Source organism: Notothenia coriiceps, unplaced genomic scaffold, assembly GCF_000735185.1.
Source record: "Notothenia coriiceps isolate Sejong01 unplaced genomic scaffold, NC01 NC01_scaffold00033837, whole genome shotgun sequence".
Taxonomy (NCBI): domain Eukaryota; kingdom Metazoa; phylum Chordata; class Actinopteri; order Perciformes; family Nototheniidae; genus Notothenia; species Notothenia coriiceps.
Genome location: NW_011366538.1, coordinates 102,181 through 128,224, shown reverse-complemented (window position 1 = coordinate 128,224; position 26,044 = coordinate 102,181). Strand labels below are relative to the sequence as shown.

Here is a 26,044-nt window from a genome sequence, read left to right as displayed (position 1 = left end):
TGTTGGCTATTCTTGTTGTCATTAAAGATTTCTTTTTTCCTAGAAGTGTCTTCTTGTTTTGTTCGTTTTTTAACCCCTATTAACCTAGTTCTTTCATTTAAAATGAAGGGTCATTTTCATTTCTGCTGACCAATAACATGCTGACACTCTATAATATGTCCAACACAGGAAGTGATAATGTAGTCTGTCAGATACAGTACCAGAGAAAAGGGAACTGTGCCTATGTTTGCACTTTTTATGCAGTTAGTCAGTCAGGAGCCACCGTGACATTTTCAGGACATGTGCTGTGACTTCTCAATTATGTGTCTGATTTGTTCATGTAAAACTGGCTTGTATGGTGCTTATGTAAATGAATGGAACAGGAACCATTTATCCTCTTCGCTTATTGCCTTGTTTGACCACTTCCTTCTCAACCACTCTAGGTTGTTTACTTGCAGCTCTCCATTTTATTTCCACTTACAGTAAGGGCAAACTCATAATTTTGGTGTGATGGGTCTTTTGTTATCAACATAATGTTAACATAGTCCATACAATGCTTATTTGGCCTCGCTATTGCCTCACAGTATTAAAAAAACATATTTATTAGACTATTTGAAACAATATAATGTAATTTGCTGCAGCCAACTTTAAAACACTTTTTAACGCATTCACAAACATCACTTAACATTTGTAGCTAATAAAGAAATTAAAAGTGAAGTTGATGAAGAAAAACTAAAACTGACATTGTATGTCAACATGAAGCTTTTGCAGTATGTGGAGCTCAATTTAACAAATTAAGTTTATAGACAGTTTGAACATGATCAAAGTACATTTCAAGCTGATACTGAGATGCCCTAAAATGGTCACAGTAGTGGTGCAGCCTAAATTGTACTATGCACGATTGAACACATGGAAAACGGATGTCTGTGATTTGGTGAACTAGTCTCCTATCTTTTCTGGAATGCCCTGGAGGTTAGGGAAGACAGAGCAGATAGTCCCTAGACATGTGACGTTACTAACTGGCAGATTGTGTTCTCCTCGTTAGCTGTGGCTCCAGAGCGCTGCAGACAACCGGGAGAATGCTTGGGAAAGAAAAAATCATATTGTAAGTTATTCAATGTTTTCAGATACTGGCACAGTCTGACAAAATTAGATTTCCCCAAAAGCTGCAGCACCAACAGCAAATTGGCCGTCATTTATTTTGGCTGCACACTCGTTAATTTTATAAGCATTTGAGCAGTTTTCTCTAATATGTTTAATATGTTTCCAGTTAAATAAAAGTGCCCATTAACTCTGGAATTCGGCCATATAGTGTTGTTAATACGGTAATTGTCTTAAGTTTACTCAGGCATTGAAATTCATTATCTATATAATGGAATCGGCGTGAAGAATTAAAGCAAACAAATGTCATTATAAGCACTTTTCATGAATTGAGTCCATTTTCTTTATGTCCCTGATGTTTTCTACTCCCCCTCATTCCTTACATCTAAATGGAAATCATCAACATCTATAAACATGTCTTCTCATGGAATGGGAAATGAGGGGGGACTGATATAAGTAGATGAAGAAGACAGGGAATGGAATGGCTCTTCTATACCTCATTTACCAGCAAACCGCTTAGCGAGGCCATTGGCATTTCCGGGGTCAAGAGGGCAAAATGAATGTTCTTCATATCCTATAGTGACTCATAAAAAAAAAGAGACCAGTGACACACACACACACACACACACACACACACACACACACACACACACACACACTCAAGCACACATGCTGGTGCACAGTTTTGTGCAGTCGGAGTGATTTATACCAAGACCTCCTGGGCGACAGTCATGGGCCGTTGACTCTGTCACAGCAGAACAAGAGAGAAATAACTTTATGGATGTGGATGTTGAGCAACAGACATTAGCACAGAAGGGCCAGAATAACAGGAAACCAGCCTTGACCTATGCAGTGAGGGAGGGAAAGCGAGATGGCAAGGGAGTGAGGATGGCTCTCCATCTTGATTTGCTAGAAAAGCTGCAGTCCAAAGCTGAGCAGGCTAAGAAACAGAGAAGACAATGTTCCAGGCATGACACAGACCACCTAAATCCTACTGTCTTTAATTTTAGTAATAAAGGGCAGTGGTACGATCTTTACTTCCACAGAAAATGGAAGAAAAATAGATTTTAATTGGACACAAACAATAGACCTATTATTCCAACAACAATAAGAACCATTAGATATAACTCTGATCAATAAAATCATATCTCATCCGCTGCTCTTTTTCCATCAGAGATATTGTGGTTAATAATTGCCCATAATAGCAACCCAATTTCATTGCGGGGACAACAATAAGCAGAGAAAGGGCTGATTATGAAACATGTTCTAACTGTGGGTTTACTAGCAGTTTTGTGTTGCATTCATTACTTTCCATCCCTATCTCAATTCTCCTCCACCACTTGTGATGAGAGTGCAGTAACCAGGGTCTTTGATTCATGCTGCTTCTAAATAAGGCACGTCCTGTTGACCTTCCAAACTTTGCAATTTACTTTTTAACCCTTTCCTCTCGATTCCTCTTTCTTTCTCATTCCACTTTTTTTTTACTCCCTATCTCCTCTCTGAGAGATTGTGGCCTGCTGACTCAACAGACCCAGACATATAATAAAAGTCAATGGACCGGCATGTCATGCAGCATTTGCTTACTAAATTATTTTTTTCTGTTATGATATCAGTCTTGCTTGCTTATATGCTTCAGCAGCGGCTGTTTTTGAGGTGATTGAGGCCTGCATAGTAGATGCTTGGCTTGGGCGTGTATTGCTTATATTCATCTTACTGAAGATATGCTTATCTAATGTCATGTCTCCCCTCCTCATTGTATGGCTCTGCTTGAGTTGACTCGGCTTGCTTTGGTTCTGGGGGATTTTCTTACCTTCATTTTCCACTGCTGATAGTTTCCTCTCAGTATAGGCGGGATTCTACTTTGACGGCCATAGCGCTATGGTGTGGGACATTCCCTGAATCTATTATTTGGCAACTAAATTATAAAAAAACTTTTGCTATTGCTGGCTTTTTAGAAGTGTGCGTGCAGGATGTTGCCTGAAACAATCACTGTTCTGCAATGTTCAAGGTAATATCCATGACTGTTGATCCATATCCAAAACGTATTTAAAAAAATCTAAAAGGCATGTCATTTTTAAACATAACTGTACAATGCAGCGGAAATGCAACCTAAGGCTTAAGAGCAGTACAGATTAGTTCTGACTGATCCAATTAGAGTCCATTCCAAAATGAAGTTTTAGGTTTTGCAGATTAGAGACGACGTCAGCCATGGTGCCAGGAAAGAGATCTCTGATTGAGTTTGAAAAAAGACACCCTTTAAACTTCATCTTTACTGTTTTTCTTCATGAAAGAGGAAGTTTGCTGGAGAATATTTTGTCCCCGCCAACTTTTGACCGGCTAGTGAGCACATATTTTCTTTCAATCTGACCCAATAGAACAAACTCACACATACAGTAGCTCGGGTCAAACGGCAGGCATTTATTCCCAACCTCATCCATGACCGCTCAGCCTCGGCTCGATTAATTCAGCCTCCAGAGGGACAGATCCCCAGGTTAAGCAGCAGGCTCATGGCACAGAGCAGAGTGAGCAGGCTTGATGAATGACTGCAGCCCGAGATCCTGACACGCCTGATAAACGTGAACCGGCAGATTCGTTTTTAAACAATGTAGTCCTACCCTCACATTTAACATCCATGCTCTGAGACCAGGGAAAAGCTTTCAAAGTGACTAATAACAAAAGTAGCCCCTTTCAGAAAAGGATTCTCCAAGATTGCTGAGTTAATCTATCTTTTAAAAATAATGGTCATATCCAAATATGACAGGATGTTTGTGGATTGAGCCATAATCTCGCAGTACTTGGCCTTTGACACACACAAAACTAGATAATGTTGGAGGCAAGAGGTTATTTAGTTGAACTTGACTATACGTTGCTGACACTGCTTAACCATTTGTACTTAATTCCTTTCAGCCTCAAGCCAGACGTGCGATCCTATAAAGGTTAATGACAACCCATGGGTGTACGTGACTGAGGAACTAATTGGCTGTTGGACCAGCTTCATCGGACAGGACAACGCAGAGGTCCACATCCTCAAACTCAACTTTGACACCCTGGTAAGCATGTCAAGGTCACACAAATGAGATGCTGAGAAACTAGAGCTAATTAAGTAGAAGAAGAGAAAAAAGCTATGCTAGTGAAAGAGCAGCACCTTAAAGTGGACCTATCATGCTATATTTGAATAATATATTGTAGGGCCATACCTATATATAAAACATGTCTGCCAAGTTTTTTTTTCAAAATACCAAACAGATCATGCATTTTAGCCATGCCTCATTTCTCTCTATTTGCTCTTTTTTAGCCCTGTTTTTCCAAGGGCTGAATCTGTGAGAAGTCTTCTTTGCTGCTTTTGTGGCAGACTACAGCGCCACCTACAGGCCTGGCATATGTACTACAGCGTCTCCAGCGCTTTTGAACGGCAATGGCCGTGGCTGTCTCCTCCTGATAGGTGGAGAGTTGCCCATATAGGCGGAGCTCCTCGTTTCTGACGTCAGAGGATATTTCAAATCTGTATCAGTCTGTATCAGATCCGTTGCAGCCCCGTTTTTAGAGATTTGGGTATGGAGGAAAAGAGAGAGGGTTGTGTTTTCTGACACTTGGTGAGTTCCCTGACACACCGGGGACACATATTCATGTATAAAAGACGTACAAAAGTGCATTTTGCATGATAGGTCCACTTTAACTTAGCAGTGCGATTCAGCAGGCAAATAAAACCTGCTCAGTAGACCAGATGACAATTGCAAAGCATGGTTATCTGTCAGGCTGACAACACAGCTTACTTCTCATTGAAATCCAATACTGTGCATGGGTATGTTATCATCCGGTAATTAATCATCCTTTGCTGTGGACAGTACAATGTGTCATGTCCAGTCAGACCTAAAAGGAAGAAGCAGTGTGCTTGTCCATGCATTGCATACATGTTCACCTTGTATGTATTTTATGCCTTCTAGATAATACAAAAGGTCAATCATTGTTACAAACACAGGGAATCAGTTTGAGTTCACATCAGTGGTAACAGAGATTCAGGGACTTTGTTTTCAGGGCTTACTGCTGTGGCTTACACTTGAATACAACTCAACTCAATAAAATGTCTGCTGGAAAAAGGTTTATAACTGCTGGTTTGTCAAAAAAAAACAACATGGAAGACCTGGCAGAGATGGACTGATAGCTCCCCTCTGTATAAAGGGATACCACTTGCATACAAGGAGCAGATGGATAGGCAGGGGAGTAGGACGTGATGAGCTGAGGCAGGAAGACACTGATGCTTGGCAGACAGGAGAAACATGGCAGATGTAGAATGAGAGGTTAGTGTGCACAACATGGAGATTAATCGGAGTCAGCAGAGGCGAGAAGTAAGGACAGATAAGATACGTCTACTTTTTTTAAGGAGTACAACTGCATGTTGAAAACAAGCCTTAAAAAGCCTTGTTTGGCTCCAAAGGCAGCTGTGCGTGAACAGTTTTGAAAAAGAAAATCTGATCAATTGCCTTTATAAAGTGTCAGTGAGAGGACTACAGGTGAACATATCCTATTGCGTTAAAAAAGTGAGTTTACCAGAAATCTTTAGCTTGATTCTTATGTTTGAGGTTAGCTGCTAACAGCCGCTTAGCATATGCAAGTGAAACAAACATATATCTCTATGAGGCGATGGTTGCATTGTTGGTATGGCCCAGGTTTTTATCCCAAATAAGACTTTGTGAGGATATCTATGGTGCTGCGGCATACATTCTTTCCCTTTTTTGTGTATATCTAAAGTCTGATAATGTTATCGAGGTCTTAAATCTCTAATCTCTAAATGTCTCTAATATGCTAACTGCTCTTAAGGCTCACAAACTGTAATCCCTTAAATACATGCAAAAAATCAAATGTTCCCACACTTCAACATGTAAACACACTCACTCCATGTCCAACATTTATCAGACAAATAACAAGCTAACCCTTAACAGATGCCAGACATACGACCAAGACAGGGTCCTCCACTATGCCGGAGTTTTTCTTTTCTTTTGACACTAAACAGACTTTTTGACAACCCAGCTCTGCTAGTCTGGCTGTGTGTTCCAATCACTTCTTTCTCAGCTAAACAATCACACACCATAATTGCAGAAAGTATTTTGCTGGTTTTTTATGGTACAACTTTAAGCTAGGGAATGACACCGGACTGGAACTCCAGAAAAGTTTTAATCTATATGTTGTTATTGCTGTGCCAGACTCCATTTTTCACTGTCCAACATTGTCGGTCAGCTCACATTAGTCATTTCTTTATCAGTGTATTCTGTTTGGTTGCTTTTACTGTTTGTTCTCACTTAGGGTTCCTTTTGTAGTACTTTCACATAACTTGTGTTCAGCAACTGTCTTTTATTTATTGTCTCTTTGTTTTCACTCTGCTGGCCATTCTTTCTCATTCGAAAGCTATATGAGGAGGGAGGCAAAATTAATCTGACATTGAAGAAAATAGAATTTTTGTTTTTATGTTAATAATAAAAAGAAGTCTCTTTTTATGCAACTGGTGAGCCTCACGTTAACCAAGATCTGTAAAATAAGTTTTGGCTTTCTTCGTTTTGCTTTGAAAATGAGTTCTAACATTTGCCTTAAAGACTGTTGGACTATTTTGCCAAGTATTTATTCTCATTTATTGGACTGCAGTGTTGCAGCATGGGCTGGAAATCAGAAGAAAAAAGCCTGTTTGATGACAAAACAGATTGAACGTTTATTAAGAGGGAAATGCTTCTCATCTTTTTAGGCCTGAAGAGTAAAACCAGATGCCTAATGTCATGTGGGAGAATAAGAAAAGAAAGTTAGAGGTAGGAGTTAGAGTTCCTACGAAAATAGTCCAAGTTGTCTTACTAAAGAGTATACATTGGTGTGGGGGTTTCGGGAGTTCACAAAAGGAATTTGGCTTTGGATCTGTGTGATGCAATGGATGTTGTACAGAGTTTGCATATCCTGCTCTCTTGTGGGACTTCGAGTGATCGTTTTATCAAATGAAAAAGTGGACATAAGGTCTACTAACACAGTATCTGCTCACCACTGTCTGTTTAGAACAGATTTGTCTTGTAAACATTAAGGAAGGGGAACATCTTCATCTTATGCCAAACTGTCCCGTCAGATGGGAGGTTTGCTCTTTCCTCCCCCTTTCTTTGTCCTTTCAATTTTCTTATCACCTTCTTTCCCATCTCTTTTGTGTCTCCTTCTGATTTATAACCTGCCAGAGACGGTTGACTCTCACAGTTTGACCGCTCAGAGAATTATAGAGGGAGCATCAGGGTGCTGCATAAGCCAGGAGAACTCATAGGGAGGAGCTGCCCGTTGATGTTACACAGTGGCGTGGGGTAGTCAGGGTCTTGGCACAAGGCCGAGACTACACCAATGGAGCCAATTGGCGTTAAGGTGGTGAGCCAAAAGAATAACTGGAAACTGCTTCAGCAAAGCCCTTCAAAAAAATGCTTTCGAGTAAAAGGCTGAATAGGAAAACAATTGTATCTTGAAAGCGCAGGAAGACAAATAGAAAGGTGAGTGATCAGGGTCAGCAACAGTCATGATTCAGAGTTCAAAATGAAAGAATGAAAGTCACAAAAGGGTGAAGGGGGGGGAAGTAGACGGAGAGACAATGAAGCTCATTAGAAAGGAGTATTTAAGGAAAGCACAACAGACTTATCTCTGTATGAAGCACAATGAACTCCACAGGAAATGCCATTCATTCATTTACTTTATGTACGTGTCACGCGTCCTGGTTTTACAAAAAGTGTTCTTCCCGGGAAGACATTGTGTCACCACAATTGAAAATCTTACACTCTATTTGTGATAACATTGGGGTTTCAATTCCTTCGTTGTTCCTTCTGTCTTCAGATCCACTGTAGCTATATTTTCATGACTCAAAACATTTTACTTAAGCGGGAAAGCAAGTGTCGTTATAGAAATGTTTAAACCACAATAACAAGCAAGGCAACATGTTTTATTAACTGATGATCCAGGCTACTGGTCTTCAGTATTGTATGACATTCACAAATGTCATGTTTTTCGCTTTCTTCAAAGAAGAGACTCACATTTATGAGGTGCAGCTGCAGTCTTGCAAGACTCCTTCTGTACAAAACATTGGTGTGTGTGTGTGTGTGTGTGTGTGTGTGTGTGTGTGTGTGTGTGTGTGTGTGTGTGTGTGTGTGTGTGTGTGTGTGTGTGTGTGTGTGTGTGTGTGTGTGTGTGTGTGTGTGTGTGTGTGTGTGTGTGTGTGTGTGTGTGTGTGTGTGTGTGTGTGTGTGTGTGTGTGTGTGTGTGTGTGTGTGTGTGTGTGTGTGTGTGTGTGTGTGTGTGTGTGTGTGTGTGTGTGTGTGTGTGTGTGTGTGTGTGTGTGTGTGTGTGTGTGTGTGTGTGTGTGTGTGTGTTCCTCCATCCATTGCAGTTGGTGTGCAAGCTTCTCTTTCAGATGCATCTTTGTTTAGCTCATAGGCAATTTGTTGATGGTCCCCTCAGACCTCATTTGTTCTGTACAGGTTCTGAAAATGTTTCATACTGTAGCTCAAGCCTGAGCTCATCACAATTCTCTTGGAGCTCAGGTAGCAAGTAAATGCATTTAATATAAGGGACTCACACTGTTTTCCCCAGCATGCTCATTGTCTCCCCAGCAGGCCCAGCTCTGAAAACAATCTACCTTCAAATAAACAGACTGAAGTATTTAGTGTCAAAAGACATCACGTATACGTAGAAATAGGCAGACTTTTGCATCTTTGAATGTTAATCTCCTATGAAATCCTCACAGTAGAAAGAGAGTTTTTTAAGATGTTGTTGAGTCATTATATTCAACTGATTTCAAATCCATGACTCTTCTCTTAATCCAATTATCTACAGAAGTAAAAGTAATTAGGACTAGGATTTATTGGAGTCATGTCAGTCTTAGAAAAAACCCCTCTAAACTCGGTTATTATTCCACAGTGAAAAAGGTTTACTCGCCACCACTTAAACCCATAACACGCAGCAGTACCAGCTTCACCCTACGCACATGTGGAGCATGTTAATTATGGCTGATTCATAGAGTGACTGCGGTGGTGATTACCGAATCACATCGCCATTGTATTACCCTCAGTTGATAATATGGCTAATGAGGTATTACATTATGTGTTCAATTATGTCAGAATGTTTTATATAAGGCATGTAGCTACAGCCAAGATCAGCCACATGTGGGAGGATATACTGGGTTTCAAGTTACACGAAAGGCATGAATTAGTAATTAGCCTACTGTACCGTAGAAAATTATGAGTGACACGACATGCATTATTATTAATGTAATTACAAGGTTGTACTGTCTACTCATCAATGTATCATTACTCCAGGGTACTTTCACACTGTCTTCCACAGTTTTAATGCAACAAGGTCATACAGCATAAATATATAAAAAGTGCAGCTCACTGCACATCGGGTTAACAATTGATTTTGATAGCTTTTTATTTGCTTTTGACTTTTTCCCTTGTTGACTTGCACTGCATGGGCATATACTGTATACGAATAGAACCAAGCTGTATTACCTCATTAATGCCTGAGTCAACACGGAGGCTGACAGCAAAGACAGTTTCCTGTCTGTCTACAAACTTTACTCAATTGACTGGCATTGCTTTTTCTGGAGAGATGCATGTGTTGACATTTTACAGTTGCAAAAACAAGGATAATTGCCTCATCCCCCACAATAGCAATAGGCCAGAACTTGAATCAAACTTATATACTATTTACCTGAACTATGTTGAAACTGTGTGTCGCAAGCTAAATGTCTCTCCACTCTGTCAACTTGGGGTCTGTTCATCTAATGACACATGCCAAATAGGGAGGTTTTGCAAATTAGGAAGAAGCTATATTGTCTTATGGACAGAAAACAAATGCTAGAAGTCAGCATATTGGCAGATTTTCTTTCTGTGCGAAAAGGTCATAATAATTACTGTTGTGATATATGCCTCAAGAGTTCGGGTAACTCTGTATGAAAAGCTTAAATTATGGTTATTTTATTCTGGGCAGTAAAGTATGAACCTGTCATGCGTTTTTAGTTTCCAAAACTGCCCACGTAAATGCGCCCACACACTGGGCTTTGTGCTAACACAGTTTACTATTCTGTGAAAGGAGCAAGAGGCATTGCTTGGAGTCAAAGTTGTTCTTGAAACATTTCATAAAGTATTTTGATATTGTCTTGTTTGAATATGTCCTTTTTTCCCATTTATTTTCTGATGCAATATTGAGTAACACTTTCTTAATTTCCAATTTCTTTCAGGATCCCAAAATATTTTCTCTCGAAATGAACAACACCAAGCCAATGAACCTCATCCTCACATCACCATGCACATGCTTTGCCCTACACAACCTGCACCCTGATGTTAAACTTTATGTGAGTAACTTCTCTTTGTTTTGCTGCATCTGGCCGTGCTCACATCTCACACCTTTTTCTGGTCGCGGAGTTATTGGATATGTTTTGAGCTCTTTTTGTGAAGGGTTGCCATTGACACAAAAGATTGTCTAACAAGATCACACTAATCATTACGTATTTTTTTTACGCAGTTTATTATCTTTTAATGTATCCAGATGTATTTAGCTTCTGTCAAGTGACAGATGTTTTGAATACAGTCTGCCACAGCTGTGCAGCTCTGGATAGTGAAGCTTAAGAGAGACAATGAACCATCTCTGTTTTCTGTGGATATTCCTCAGTGGCTGCTCTGCATGAGGCAGTTTGTGTTTTTGGCTTTTATCTTCCACACTATAAATCTGTAAAATAAGTTTGAGAGTTGCCAGCAACAAGCAGGGCTGATGGCATCGGCTGTAAAATTAATGTTCCAATAAAATTGGATATTCCGACTTTTACACACTATCTCCAGATTAAATCTATGAATTCAGTCCACGGAGGCCAGGAAAATACTTTATTCAGCCTCTTGAGTTTCTAGTTAATAGAGTAATAATACTGTTATTGGGAAAAGTGTTAGATCAGTTGTGTTAGCTTTGTAATTGTAGTGTCAATCTATGTTTGTGTTTAAATTGGCATTGGTCTGTAGAACAGAATAGTCTTGTTTATGTGTAACAGTCTTTCAAGCAAAACATGTGTAACATCACCAAGCTAAAAAACCCATTACCTTAAAAAGGACTTAATTAGTAATGAGATTGAGTATCGATGTCATTGGTAATAAATGACCTAATTTATTCATTAAAAACTCTTATTGATTACTAAATAACTTAATAACTATAAATAAAGCTATATTAAAACTATTGAGTGTATACAGTTTTAAAATGACCGAGCTACAAATAATTTATATGTTGCGTTATTTATTATATTATAATTTCTTCAAATCCTATAAGTCCATGTTGTGAGCAGTTTCAGCCTCCTGTGCTGTTGCAACAACTCAATGTTATACATGGAGCGTCTGTCAAAGTTAAAAACTTTCTTGAAAGGAAAAATCATAATGAATATTCCATCAGCTTTATTTCTTCCCACATACTGACAAAACATTTTGGATGGCTTGAAAACCTGTCTTTGGCAACACTTGAGATTTGACAGTCTGCTGCCAAATGGTAACCTGAGGGGGCTGTACTACATCTGCGAGGCTCCACTAGCACCCGCACCCCCAAACGCGGCGCACCTACAGTGTAAGCGCGCCACAGTTTCGCCACTGCGAGGCTCCACTAGCACCCGTAACTGTACCCAGGAAGAAAAAGAGAAATCTCCAACGAGGCGTTCTGGGGCAGCATAGACAGGTCTTCTCTGTGTTAGAGTTTTACTCGCTACAGGTTGTACTTTGAGGGTTTGTGACTTTGCAGACCGTTTACATGCATAAAAACCTTCATAACACACAAGGGGACGGGTAATAACCGGAAAAGCAGGACATGGGACCTTTAAAACATAAGCAGCTCATACTGTACTTTCACATTGGGCCTATCATGTTGCTGTAGCTGGTTGTTCATCTTACATGTTTTGCCCTTATTAGTGCACATAAGGGCAAATGTGTGGCAGCTGACTCGCAAGTTAGAGCTTTCCAAAAGTAACAATGATTTAATATTTACTGTGTTTATAACCAGTACGTCAATGTGCTTCAGACATAAATAAAAACTACGCAAAATATAAGAAAACGCTATAAAATGCTTGAAAAATAGTCAATAGTATTGTGCATTATGAGCAGATGCACATAACAAGTGGAAAAACACAATATATTAATTAGAAATCACAGCTGACCACTTACATTGGTGAAATGTTAGGAGAATGTCATCGTGATATGCTGACAGCAGTGTGATACCACATCCTGTATCATGTCCTGTCGTGAGCCTGGGCAGCATTGCCTGTGACTGCAGGATGTTTTCGTGGGATGAGCAGTATCACTGGGGGATAATAGTGTTTTACTGCAGATTGCAGTGTAAGAGAAACAGCAGCTGTTCTGTGTCTGAGAAAGTACGTCATTGGCTTGACAGCTTGGCTCAGTGTCACAATCACAGCTCTTGTTGGGTTTCAAAATCTAGCCCGAGTACATAGACTTGCTTAAATAAACAACACACAACAAAAACATGTAGAAGGCACAATTTAGACTATTACGTTTTGTGAGTTATTATACTTTTTAGTTAGTCGCAAAATAAGGGTTTCCACTTTAATTCACATATGCATTATGATAAAATCACCTAAAATAAACCTATAATACTTTATGGAAGAATCTGAGGTCAATCATCAGGCGAAAATATGGCTCATATTATCTGACACTCATACATCCATCCCAAAACAGACTAACAGGAAATAAGTATTATCAGAACTAACTGGAATATCTGGTAGACAGTGACGTGTTTAAAAAAACAACAACTTTGAGTTTCTTGAACTTTACTGTGAGCCTGCAAAATATCAAACTGATAGTCTAATCTGAGTTATGTCCCTGTAATCATTAAAATGTTAACCATTGTTATTTCCCTTTTTTCTTCCTGTCCTCTGCCTGGTTCTGTCGTGACTGGCTTTCCCTCCTTTTATTTCTGGAGATTCCTTTCACGCTAGATTTGATCTTACGTCAATCAAATATTAATGTAGAAAGACCAATGACTCCCTCAGGCTTACTTGGCTTTCACCATTTGTTTCTGTCTTGCTTTGTGATGCAAGAACTTGCGCACATAACTCACACACTAGACCGGCTAGAAGAGGGACTTTCATTATTTAAACAAACATACTCCAGCTTGATAAACATTAACTAGCTGATTTGCAGAAAATGCGGTCACAAGTGATGCTATGAGCTCAATAAAGTTTAACTTAGTCCAAATAAATCTATGTTTGAGCTCAAACTTAATGAATAAAGCGATTAAAACAAAGCATATTAAAACACAAAGTAAACTGGTGACCGATTATACTGCTTTAAAGGTCCCATGTCATGCTTTTCCGGTTATTACCCGTCCCCTTGTGTGTTATAAAGGTTTTTCTGCATGTAAACGGTCTGCAAAGTCACAAACCCTCAAAGTACACCCTGTAGCGAGTAAAACTCTAACACAGAAAATACCTGTCTATGCTGCCCCAGAACGCCTTGTTGGAGATTTATCTTTTTCTTCCTGGTACTAAGTGACGTAATGGCGACCAAAATGGACCAATCCGTGGAGCCGTTACGATACGTCCGCAGAGCCGTTACGTTAAGTCCGTGGATTGGTCCAAATTGACCGATCCGCGGACTTCCTCACACACACACACTCAATCTTTTCTCAGCTGCAGCTCCGCCGATTTCTCCTCCCTGAGACGGCGGGACGCGGTGAGGCTGTGAGTCGGTGTGTGAGCACACACACAGACTCCCAGCCAGGCTGCGGGTCTGTGTGTTCGGGCTGGGTTTCGCTGTGTCTCGCTGTCTCGCAGACGACTACTGGGCTCATAGGGAGGGGGGGGCAGGAGCTCCAACAAGCCGTATAGGACAGAGAGTGAATACACGTACTATACAGAGATGCTGTATGAGAAACCAATGTCATTTTGGAAAATTGCACAATATACATCTATTCTAGTAGACCTCAACAATGGAATTATGATCAGTATAAATGGCAATGACATGGGACCTTTAAATCAAATCCTATTGTACTGTCATGACAAAAGTTTCCTTCTACAAAAAAGCTGCTTGTGAGTGTCGATGAGAATGAGTGTTTACAAAATGAGTACTTATTCAGTACTTTATTTTTCACTTAGACCTTTGTTCTGCTGGAGCAGAACAAATCGGTGTCAATTTTATAAATCCGGTTGAAGGACTAACAATATCAAACTGGAGCACATTAGGGCTGCACGATTTTGGGAAAAAATCTAATTGCGACAAATATTGCGATTGCGATATTTTTTTTTTTAAGCGACCCAACGGAAGTGTATTGTAAAATGCGGCCATAACTCCGGCTAGGAAGGTCGTATCAACGTACTCCCGTCTCTAGCACCCCCGCAGCCCGAGCTACGAGTGAAAGAACTAAACTTACATGAAACTTCCGTTGGGTTGCTTTAAAGTCAAGCTTCAGTTTAAGATTCACCCTGTAATAGATGTAAAACATGTGATGGAGCATTACTAACCTGACTCAGATGGTTTGTTTCACCAAACCATCTGGGAAAGCTCCATTGGAAGCCATTTGGAAAGGGCAGGCACTTTCAAAAGCACTTGGCAGGTGATTGGATCAATCTGTCAATCACCTTCTATCATGGGCCACTTCTGATTGATTAACAATGGCTAGTACATGTGGAGCACAGCACATCTGATTAGTGTGGATGACTGACACACAAGAAGGAAAAAAAAAAATTGTAAAAAATAAATAAATAATAATTGTTAAAAAAAATCGCAGGCTTTGCGATTTAAAATCGATTAATCGTTCAGCCCTGGAGCACATCATTGTTTCCTTTCTTAAATTGCTATTTAATGAGTACATATTTTGACATACTGTAGGTGTAACTGTTTACAAGCTTACTGTAGACAGTCTCCATTGCAATGTTCACAATACCGCCCCCCCCCCCTCTTATTCAAGCAAAGCTTAATGTAAACTCCATTATTTCCCATCGGCCCAGACGAGGAAACAGCAGTGTCTAGTCGATGGGATGGATGTATATATTTATACCTTGTATGGAGCCAGATTCCAGCCGACTGTGGTGACGCACAAAGCTAAAAAAGGTCCCATTTCCTGGCCCCACTCAGGAAGCAAAGGAAAGACCATGGCTCCAACAGGGTTGTGCAGGCTGTGCTCGTGGACACTTAACCATAATAAACATTTCTTTTTAACAGCACCCTGCTCAGAGAATAGAGGGAGAGCTGAGTGGAGGTCAAGAAAAAAGTAATAGAATCAAAGGGATGGGCTTACATGTGTGATATGACGAAGTATGAGCAGACATGATGTGTATATAAATAAATAAAAGGCTGACTCAATTTGGTGTTGTTGTAACAAACAGGCTCTTGTTTTATAACCTACAGTTGGTGATTCTGACTGGAAATAGTATTTAATGAAACACATTTTCATGAATTGCGCTCTACTTTCCAGGTAAAAAATGACTCCAGAATTACCCTTCATGCTAATGTAAAGCACGACAACGTCTACAAGAGAGACTTTCCCTCTGAAGATGAGGAGCTGGTCAAGTGGGCGAGTCAGGAGTTTGGGGGTGTAACTTCATTCACCACAATCCGAAACCTGAAAGTTGTGACGTCGACAGGAACAAAAGGTGAGTTGTTTTAGAAAATATGTTTTTTACACTAACAGGGTTTCTTCTATTTACTTGTTGGTTGAATTAGCCAATTCGGAAGAAGTCAATTACAGTACAACTAGTAACATGTCAAAAGACGAGTGAGGATGTATTTGGAAAGCATTATACTGCATTATCCATCAGATTGTCAAAATACTGTACACAACTTTCTGCCCGCTTTAAATAGTTTCAAAGTTATCAGCCCCACTATGATTTCTATCTAGAGTACTATCTTTGTTTGGTCTAAGGCAGTATTTGTGTTGCCGAAGGGAGCAAAGGAAGTGCAGGGGCACAACATACAGCTTACATAATTCAGCAGAAGGTTTGCAGTACAGTAATCACTGCTGCATACTGTGTTTGTTTACACATACAAAGCTCTCTCTCTCTCTCTCTCTCTCTCTCTCTCTCTCTCTCTCTCTCTCTCTCTCTCTCTCTCTCTCTCTCTCTCTCTCTCACTAACATGCTCTTATAAGTGTGTGGGAAATTTGAATCACTGACAAAACACTGCTTTGATACAGACCTCATTGCATCAAAAAAACATGTTTTCTATCAAATATATATATTTACGGTAACTCCAATGTGCCCATGAGAATGTGTATGACCTCAAAACTACACGTTATGAAGTGACTTTTAATAAAACATAACCTAGACAAGAACAGGTACACAGATAAATACATACAAAAAAAAATTCCTTTCACTTTTTTTTAACCAGGAAATTGAGTATGTAGGATCTGATTGAGTAGTGAGTACAGCTGCATTACATAAATAAGCAGACGCCATTCTTTTTTAGAATAAGGTGTGTGGGCCAAAGACCCTCTAGAACAAATAAGAGAGTCTACTAAAGTATACTGCTATGTCGCAGTTCTTTACACTAAACACATGGAATACACCATATATAATCTACTTCTACTTTTCACATTGTACATGTACACACAGAGACTAGGCCTACTAATGTTGACATTTATTAGATGTTTCCAGAGGAGCGCTATGTGTCAACCTTTACCCTATGTGAGCTAAACAACAGCTTGAGCAATAACAGCAAAAAAAACTGAATTTAATAACTAGAGGATCTGTTTCGAATTAGTCAAACCTACCTTGGGGAAATGTGTATTTATTTAACCATTAACATATATATAGCATATTTTAAACATGTGTTGTTTTGGTTTTGCAGCCCAAGTGAAAGTGCTTTGTACTTTATGATGATGACAGATGCATGTTTGAAACACACATTCCTGAACATTGAAACGCCACCAATGCTTAAGATGGAGGATAATATGATTTTAAAAGAAACCCTCATAAAAGGCTAGACATCAAAAAGATTATTGGCTGCTATTGCCATAAGTCCTGTGTCTTTTTGAGTATTTTTTTAGCAATTAAATGTTAATCTCCTTTATTATAATTGTCTGTCCTTCTCCAGATGTGATGAAATGTTGTGTTTTGAGCCATCTGTGTTTTACTGACTCACAGTCAAGGGCATTTAATTCAAGCAGTGCCACAGTTGACGTTGCTATTTTGTTGTATCCCTTGGCCCATATTGAGGTGTTAGGTGAACTTGTGTAGGCTTTGTGGTAGGCGTTTGAAAAGTCTGCAATGACTATACAACAGTGCTTTGTTATAAAAGCTTGCTGAGGATAAAATAAGGAAATGTCCCTCAGGTTGGTTTTAATGTCTCCATGTGAATTTAAGAGAATTCTATTGCTGGTGTAAAGAGGCTTTTCACGGAGTGGGAAAGACAAGAATATTGTGAAGTGTCTATTTGAATTGTGTCATAATGAAGAAAATGTTGATTGCACAATGTAACGGCTAGGGCTGGCTAACATATTAATACTAAAGCAATAGCGTGACATGAGTCTTAATTTAAACATTATTATTTCTCCAGAAAATCTCACTGTTTGAATATTTTGTGGAAGCCGTCAACCCTATAATATTGTTGCACTTTCGGTATCATGGTACTTTGTCATAGATTTTGTGATGTTAGGTGCGCATAGGCTTTGTAGAGTCAAGCAAGATGGCAACACAGTGTTAAAGAAACTTAGTTTAAGATAGTCAATTTTAGGACTGATAGTAAAAGTCGATTAAAATGAGCACTCAAAAATCATTCTATTTGCAAATACATTTCCACATGACGGGAGATTGTTAAAAGTTTTTTCTCTTGGAAGATGGAGGAGGAGGAGGCTTGGCTTAAATTCAACGCTCAACATATTCAGGGTATATTCGTTGTATTTTCTAAGCATATTCTTGTCAAAATGTGGCTCGAATTGTTGCTCGGCATTGGCAGACTATTGGTTTGATAAGGTTATGAGGTACTATTGTGGGCTATTTCTCCCCCATTTCCAGCATAATTTCTTGGAGAGAAAATATGCGTAGCAATTTAAGCTCTGCAACAGGATGCACCTGCAAACCATCAGTCAGCATTATTTGGTCAAAGGCTGAGCGTAGTGAACTCTCATGAGACTGCTCCTGGAACTTCTCCCATAGCAGGAAAGGTAAGGTACTAATGTGCCTGTCCCAGCAATTTGGTTTGATGCTGCAGGCTATCGCTTTCCAGTGTCGGCCACCCAGTAAAAGTCTGTAAACAGAACTTATTTCACCGATTAGCAATATTCTCTCAGAGCATCACTCACATTGAAACTACCCTGTTGTATTAATAGTAAAAAAAGGCTTAAATTGTTATTTCTTATTGCCTATGATGGCAGAGCCGCTACCCCAATGCAACATTTAGTAACAAAAGGGCCATCAGTCTATTTTTGTGGGCTGTCTTGTTTCTTTGTAAGACTAAGCATGCAGGAATAATTGTATTTCTCAAATGTGTTGTTTAGCCAACAATGAATGCTAAATGCATTTTTGTGGTTTTACAGTAACCAAACCTGGCTCCTCTAACTGCACACTGAGAAATGAAGATGCATCAGAGAAGCACTTCATGAAGATTGAAACAGCACCCCTGGCTACATCTTGCTCCCCATCACCACAGAACCCAAATGATGAAACTGAGCTTCACATCATAAACATCCCAGACAGTGCCAAACCTTGGTAAACCTAACGACCCACACAGCATGGAGCCTCCTGTATGTTTTTTTTGTTGGCAAAAGTTTTATAATGTTTATTCTGATTCTTCATATTGCAGCAATGTATCAGTTCGGTTTGGCACTAAGAAGACCAGAGTGTTCCTGAGAGGCCCTCAGGGCACCATATGGACCTTCATCAACCTACTGCACACACAGTTTGTTGTAAGCCAACACACACAAACACACATATATATATTTGTTGTCTCACAACCAAATGTAAAATAGGATAAATGAGGACACAGACTCCACTCAATAGTGCAGTGATATAGCTTAAAAGGGTTAGAGGATTTCTTACACACAGTAAGCTTTCCCATGCCTGTGAACATGTTATTGTGTGACTGCTGCTGGTAGACAGTCTCTAAGTGAATATTAATAATGTATTTAACCTGGTCTTCTCCTTCTCTACAGTCTAACAATGACATCATGCTGCTCGCCATGAAACACATAATCTCACCTACAATTACACTGAACAGCGGCAATGCAGTGGATGTGCAGAGGAAAGCTTTAGATTATTTCAAAGCCAGTACTTTCACCAGCTTCACTGAATTCAGCCCAGAGTATCCTATGGTCCTACTGGTCCTTAGAGACAACGACAACCCTGAAGGTAAGACCATTTCTTAGATTTTAGGCTTTTTTTTACAAAGAGAATAGATGAAGAACTGCAAAAAAAAGCCAAGCACAAAAGATGGAACATTTGAAAGATGAGTGCTTTAATAACTAAAAGTAAACATATATGGCATTTATTTTGTTGATCTTCTTTTAATTTGATCCATTTTTCCATCAGTTACAAAAACTTCACCAGCAGTTACCCCCACCACCACTAATGCCCCCCATCAGATGCCCCTGCTGATGCAGCTGTACACCTCCCCAGAATACCACTCTCCCATGGACCCTAACACCAAGGTGCAGAGTGACAAGAGAATTTATGCAGAGGTAAGAAATCATTCACCCTCTTCGCTGTATTTCACGCCTGTTGACTCAACGTTTCAAAATCCCTTGAATAAGCTCATGTATAATTCTTTATTTCAATGTGAAACACATTCACTTTTATACCCACAGTTGTACACTTGTGCTTAGTGTGCTCTTTCCATGCTGTTTAATTGTGTTTGTATCTGTTTCTGTTTCCTGTAGATCTCATCGCAGACCTTGTGGGACAGTGTGTTGACCATCAAGGTGATCAGCTGCTTTGTGCGCTCCACTGGCTCATGCCCTGTAGTGAAAGAGCTGCCCTTCATGTCAGAGGCTTGCTCTGCACATTTGTGTCCCAACAGCACCCGACTGAGCTTCTCCTTAGATCAGCTCCACGAACTGACGACCACCACGTGGGACCTGGAATGCTCTGTCAAAGTTTGCTACAGTCAGGTAGGAGTCAACATTTGAAAAAAAACACGTCATGACACAACTCTTAACCTGTGTTACAAACTTCCTTTGTTTGCCTGGAATATTTTGTGGTGAAGGTCATTGTAGATCTGTTATGGTCGGAGACTTTTTTTGAGTCTTAGCCAACAGCAAAAATACTAAAGCTTGAATGTAGTTTTTCACACACTTATGACAAGTGACCTTTTGGGTACGGTTAATAACGCATTTCTTTCTCTGCCTCACTAGCACTGTGGAGATGGAGGAAGAGTGAAGAGGAATCTGGAGGTTACCCAGCCGTGTCTGCAACCACCAAGTGAGTTCAGTTTAAACTCCAAAATATGGATCAGTTTTAAGTGCAATTCCCATTCTGCTCATTGGAACACATTAGAACAAATCCCAATGTGCTATTAGGCAACTAGACTCAGGTATATTGAGTTAGTTAATTTTCTACTCTTTCTCTTCTTACAAAATTAAACTTTCCAGAGAAAATATTACCCCAAAATTCACAAAGCAGTTGAATATTTGGTAGATTATGTGTAGATAATGTTTTGTATTCCTTTTGTGTTTTTTGTATGTAAATATTAACATAATTATAAATAAAAGGGTATTAACAAATTGCCTAGTTGAGCAAGACATTTCACAGCTAATATAAACATCTGCAACGCTATTAAGTAGTTGATCATGTATTTGATTTGTTTCAACAAAACATCAAGGAACAGATAAAAAGACAAATAGCTTTTTGAGTAATGAACATATAAACTCTGAGAACATATATTACCTTATTTTGCCTAAGGGCCTAGTTGCTCGGCTGGTGCTTGGCCAGTGAATCGCAAATCATTTTCATCCCAATTGTTGCTTTCAGTGGCGCGCGGGCGGTTGCCATAGCAGTGAACTCAGGATATGCAGTGAAGCCAGTGAGGGGCTGCGGGGCCGGGGCCTCGTCCTTTAGGAAGGTCTGCAGGCTGACCTTGTGGCCACAATCAGAAGTAATGGCCCTCAGGGGAAGGGGGGGGTTCCTTTGTGTTTCCAAGGGGTCTGACTGTGTTGCTGTCCAAACACAGCCACTGAGCCTGCTGCTATTGTTGGACCATTCAACACAGTTGACTCAAACAAGGAAAGATGTCATTCTTTACAGAGAAAATAGTCTCCAGACAGATGATTAATTCATAGTAGAATTGAAACATTTAAAAAAATACAAAGGAAGAAGATGTTGATTCAATGCGGAGTTCCGTCAGACTTCTTTGGAAGAACTGAATGTGTTTATTCCTTAAGCTTCCTTTATCCTCCATTTCCTCCTAGAGGAGAAAGATAAAGGTTGGTATGTCAGTGTTGCAGCATACAGTGCTGCTGCAGCAGACTGAACCACTCATCCATGCTTTCCTGTGTCCTGTTTGTCCCCTCTTTGCGTTTTAGTTTTAACTTGTGCAACACAAATGTTTGTGTTTTCCTGGAGACTTGGAACTGAATCACAGGAATAGTGCTAGTTGTAAAGGAATGTGTCAGATTAATAGCTTTGTTTATGTATCTCCTTTCATTACCCAGTGTCAGAGATACAAAGGGTTATATCGGCCCCATTCCTGTTTGCTAGTATTCATACAGAGGGCTCTGCCTCCTCCTGTCCACCTGCAGTGGAGCGTCTGCTTCCTGCCCTTGTTTATTCAGCTTTGCTGTCAAAGCCTCACTTTGTACAAACCAACACAGCAACTGATTATAGAAAAAGGTCTCTAGAGAAAGCCTGCAGAAGTTGCTGTGATGTTTCTGGCTCATTCAGGGTCAAGGAATGTTCCTCGTTGACAGATCAACAAACTGGGTTGGCTCTCTAGGATGCGGTCGGAATAAATGCCCACAAGATGTCACTGTTGTGATCTGGGTCATGTTTAAATCACTTGATATTTGTTTGATCAAATGTAAAAAATCAGGCTTTGTACTTTCCTAATGTCTTACAGTTCAGTTCAAATGTTCTGATATCGTCATTAAGTTCATTCAGGCTCTTTTCATGAGCAATAATACTGCACAAAGGGGTGACTCGTTTCTACTAAACAAACTCACTCTCTTCTGTCCATCATGTCCTCTATTTAATGTACTTCAGGACAGGGAGGGTTATAAAGCCCAGTGTAGCAATTAGCCTAGCACATTCCCCCAGGAGGCAGGAGGCAGGTGAGAGGAACTCGTGCAAAGGTGATGATTAGTTTCTTCCAAATGTTCTAAATACTTGGGATGATCTCTACAGGTAGCAGAAGAAGTGAAGAAGGAAGGGTGTGAGTTTGTGTTTTCTTGATTTGACACAACACACTTCTGTTTTTTGTGTGTATAGCCTTGCATAGCCAAAATATATTCTTATTTGATGATTTTGGTACATAATTTAAGTCTTTAAAGAAAGGTGTTAATTACTTCCCAGTTAAGTTAAAAAATATAACACTTCAGACCTTCCAGCTGCTTTCTGTCAAAGCGATTTAGACATGATCTTGGTTTGAGTTTAATTAAGTTGGTAAAGAACATCATGTTTGTTTTCTGATTAAAAAGCAAAGATCAATGACTGACAAGTTTTAGGTGAAGTCTGAGCGAAGGGGGAATATCAGTGATTTATTGCACAGCCTTATTGAAATGACACCTCTCTCAAGGTCATCCATGCACGGCCTTGCCAGACCACAATGAGCGAAGCAAAACTGTGGGATGGCCTTGCCATGCTCGCCCAGATGTCGATGCCACAGTGCTGCATGTCATGGGCTTGAGCGAGTCTTAGTGTGTACCCGTTCTCTTACTCTTTCAGAGCTGATTTAAGAGAAAATTATATTTTATTGCTGCTGGCTCAGATTTTTATGTTTTCTATTAAGTTTGTCAGAAATGAAGGACATTGTGCGGGGCGAGCACACAGAACCATCAATGCCAAACTTGATTGTAAATTTGTATTATTAAATTACAACGGAGACAATGTTCAGTTCAGATGGGTCGAACCCTGCCAAAACAATGTTATATACTGAGTGGGCTTTGCTTAAATTGCCATGGTAACTAGAAGGGAGAAAATGTACTATTAAAAGATCTTGTGCAAATAGAATATATTTTACATAGCTGCTGTTTTTCGTTTCTTTAAATCTATACCATCAATATATATCACTATATCTAGTTATCTTTTTTATTTATCTTCATTCAATTGTTCTGTAATTGTGAGAAGGATTTGTTTTTGTTTTAAACACCTTTTATTTGTGCATTCCAACAAACTCCTACACCTTGAATTCACAATGCATTTGCCTCGGTACATAATATTCACTAGACACAACAGTACAATTACTGCGTGGGTGTTTTGTTACACTGCAAGAAGATTTGGTTCTGGCAACCGGTACTTCTGGTTTGCTGTACTTCTCAGGAGAAATCAGCCAATCTGATGAGGTTGCTGAAATCTTTGAAATTTTTGCTGTTCCCGAGTGAAAAATAATATTATATATATTTATCTCTGGATCTGAAACAAAGTCCTTGCATCAACAACTATCATTATAATAATGATTTTGACACAAACACAAAACAAAATCAGAACATTATTTGTGATTGACCACCTTCTGTATATCAAGAGCATCTCAAGTCATTCTTTTTGGCTTGTACATCTGTGAAACCCTTGCTGTTTTTGATCTGAAGCTTGCATACATTGTGTTGTTTCCTGTGTTTCAGCCCCACAATGCTTTGATTTCCGCTTACCTGGCGTTCTGGGCATTGCATTTGGAGGCTTCCTGATTGGAGTATTACTTATTGGAGCACTGTGGTTTATCAAAATAAAAACAGGTAAATGTTTTTTTTTTATTATTGAATATAGATCTAAGTTGATATTCGTCTGTATTTGAAATTGTCTCAATATGATTTCCTCAGGTTACCCAACTGGACTGGACATTAGCTCAACTGCAGCTAATCTTCCTGGTAAGGGCTTTTTTATTTTTTTTTCATTAGTATCTTTTCTATTTCTTCCAGGTTCTTATTGGCTTCTTTCTCATGTTTCTTCAGGATGTCCTTGCTCAGGAGCTAAACGACAACCAGTTTCTACCAACCCTTCCCCTTCTGAGAACAGTAGCGCCAATGCTAGCATTGGAAGCACCCAAAGCACACCGACCAGCAGCATGGCATGAGACTATGGTCATCTCCACCTCCAGCAGAGCCACTGTCTTCCTTCAAAGTCACTTATACGGGTTATGTGCTTTTTTTTTTTTATCATTGCTTAAAAAGCATTTCCACTTTAAATTATCCTTAAGGAGCACAACTTATGTCTTTGACCCACCAAGCCTGAAATGGATGTGTCCGGGGAGTTTTTTTTTTTGGTGGATTGGAGGGGCTAGTAGCTGCGAGACGGATAACAGAAGTCTAATCAGTGGTCTCTGACGCTCACCTCTGTATCCTCTCTGTTAAGTCAAGCTGCTAGACAGGAAGTTAAAGAGGGCAAGAGGACAAAAAAGAAAATTGGCTCCCAGCAACAGGAAAAACAAACCATATCCCCCAAGAGCTTACAGGAAATTCACTGCATTCCTTCCAATGAATTGTGCTTGCGTGATGGCGGCACAATAATAGTTAACAGGAGACAATCCAGTCGAAAGATTGTCTTTGAAAAACAGAGGAAAAGCTGTTTTGCATTCACATCTAAGCTTCTTAACTCCAAAGGGCTTCTGGCTAGGTCAGTCCAAAGTGTTATCAACAACGTCTCTGGGACTGAAAGGCTCATCATGTTAGGATCTCAAACCCGCCAATGAAGTGCTCACTTAAAAGGCTATTCGTCTTTATTGGAGTTTGAGGTCAATAGTTAACAGCTACCTCCTGTTATTTAGAAATCTGGAGCTAAGTTTAAACTTAAAACTAGATTTCTCTGGTGAATTGATATTATTTTCTGCTTTATACTTAATTTTATGTTTTATTCTGTCACTTTTGGTTAATCTTTTTGTTGATCTTCTGGGTCATTTGTAGCTCACAAAACAAAGTTATGGTGGTAAAGATCCTTTTTATGAACGTCTGTCTTTCATTGTTTATTGAAAGTTACATAGAAATATACTTACACTACTTAATTACTCAATACAAATATCATACATTTTATTATTTCCCTCAAGGAAGCAATAAATGATGCACCATTAAGAGGAAAAACGTGTAAGCTGAGATGAAATAATCACTGTTAAAATGCAAATCGCAACATGAAGATATACATGGCTGTATCCAGAGCTGAGTAATGTGCTTATAATGAGGAGTTTGTACCAAATCTCTGACGTCAGACTTTTGCTTTATAAGGATTAAAGCGCCACTAATACAGCTACGCCCACAGGGTGGAGTTTCCCCAAAATAGTCTGTCTGGATGTTGAATTTCAGTACTTTTCCTTTGCACATATCCATTTGCAGTCCAGCAATATTGCCTGACAATTTGATGTTACCACCATTTTTAAGCATACTATGAATTATACGTCTGTGGTAACATCCTTAAACATATACAAACATGAACATGAATATGAATGTATTGCATTTAACTGTTTCCAGCCAGGTTTAATCTTAATACTAAATTATATTTTGATACGTGTTTGCCTCACTGAAGGCAGTCAATTATTTGAGATGAGAAGCTAATGTTTGTTTAAACAAGTGTGTTACAAAACCCAGTTTCTGGTGAGAAACTGACCAACTTAGAACTGTTGATTAGTCGCATCAAATATATACCAACAAAAACAACCCCACCCCAACCTTGTACATTTAAACTTCCCATTTCAGTCACCAGTTCTGAATACAGCCTAGTGAAAACTGTATGAGAGCAGATTTGATATGTATTGCAACTAGATATCCTCATTCACCATTTCTACTCGGACCAATACAAATAAAAGCACACACAATTTGTTAGTTACATAATCGTGAGCCTCAATTTAATTCAGAA

The 26,044-nt window shown here is 39.4% G+C and overlaps 1 protein-coding gene across 4 annotated transcripts in view; it reads left to right on the top strand.

Moving 5' to 3' along the window:
* The window catches only part of eng (endoglin), a 57,994-nt gene extending 32,379 nt beyond the window's left edge, over positions 1–25,615 (top strand). For 3 of the 4 annotated variants that reach the window (XM_010790171.1, XM_010790172.1, XM_010790174.1), the window contains 12 exons: positions 3,988–4,130; positions 10,322–10,435; positions 15,541–15,718; positions 18,598–18,769; positions 18,864–18,966; positions 19,213–19,408; positions 19,589–19,737; positions 19,936–20,166; positions 20,410–20,476; positions 23,827–23,937; positions 24,022–24,069; positions 24,154–25,615. In XM_010790171.1, the coding sequence (XP_010788473.1) occupies positions 3,988–4,130; positions 10,322–10,435; positions 15,541–15,718; positions 18,598–18,769; positions 18,864–18,966; positions 19,213–19,408; positions 19,589–19,737; positions 19,936–20,166; positions 20,410–20,476; positions 23,827–23,937; positions 24,022–24,069; positions 24,154–24,275 (1,634 nt within the window). In that variant the 3' untranslated portion in view covers positions 24,276–25,615. Of the gene's footprint in view, positions 1–3,987; positions 4,131–10,321; positions 10,436–15,540; positions 15,719–18,597; positions 18,770–18,863; positions 18,967–19,212; positions 19,409–19,588; positions 19,738–19,935; positions 20,167–20,409; positions 20,477–23,826; positions 23,938–24,021; positions 24,070–24,120 lie in introns of all 4 variants that reach the window. The other variant, XM_010790173.1, reaches the window with a different exon arrangement.
* Positions 25,616–26,044: the final 429 nt, after the last annotated feature.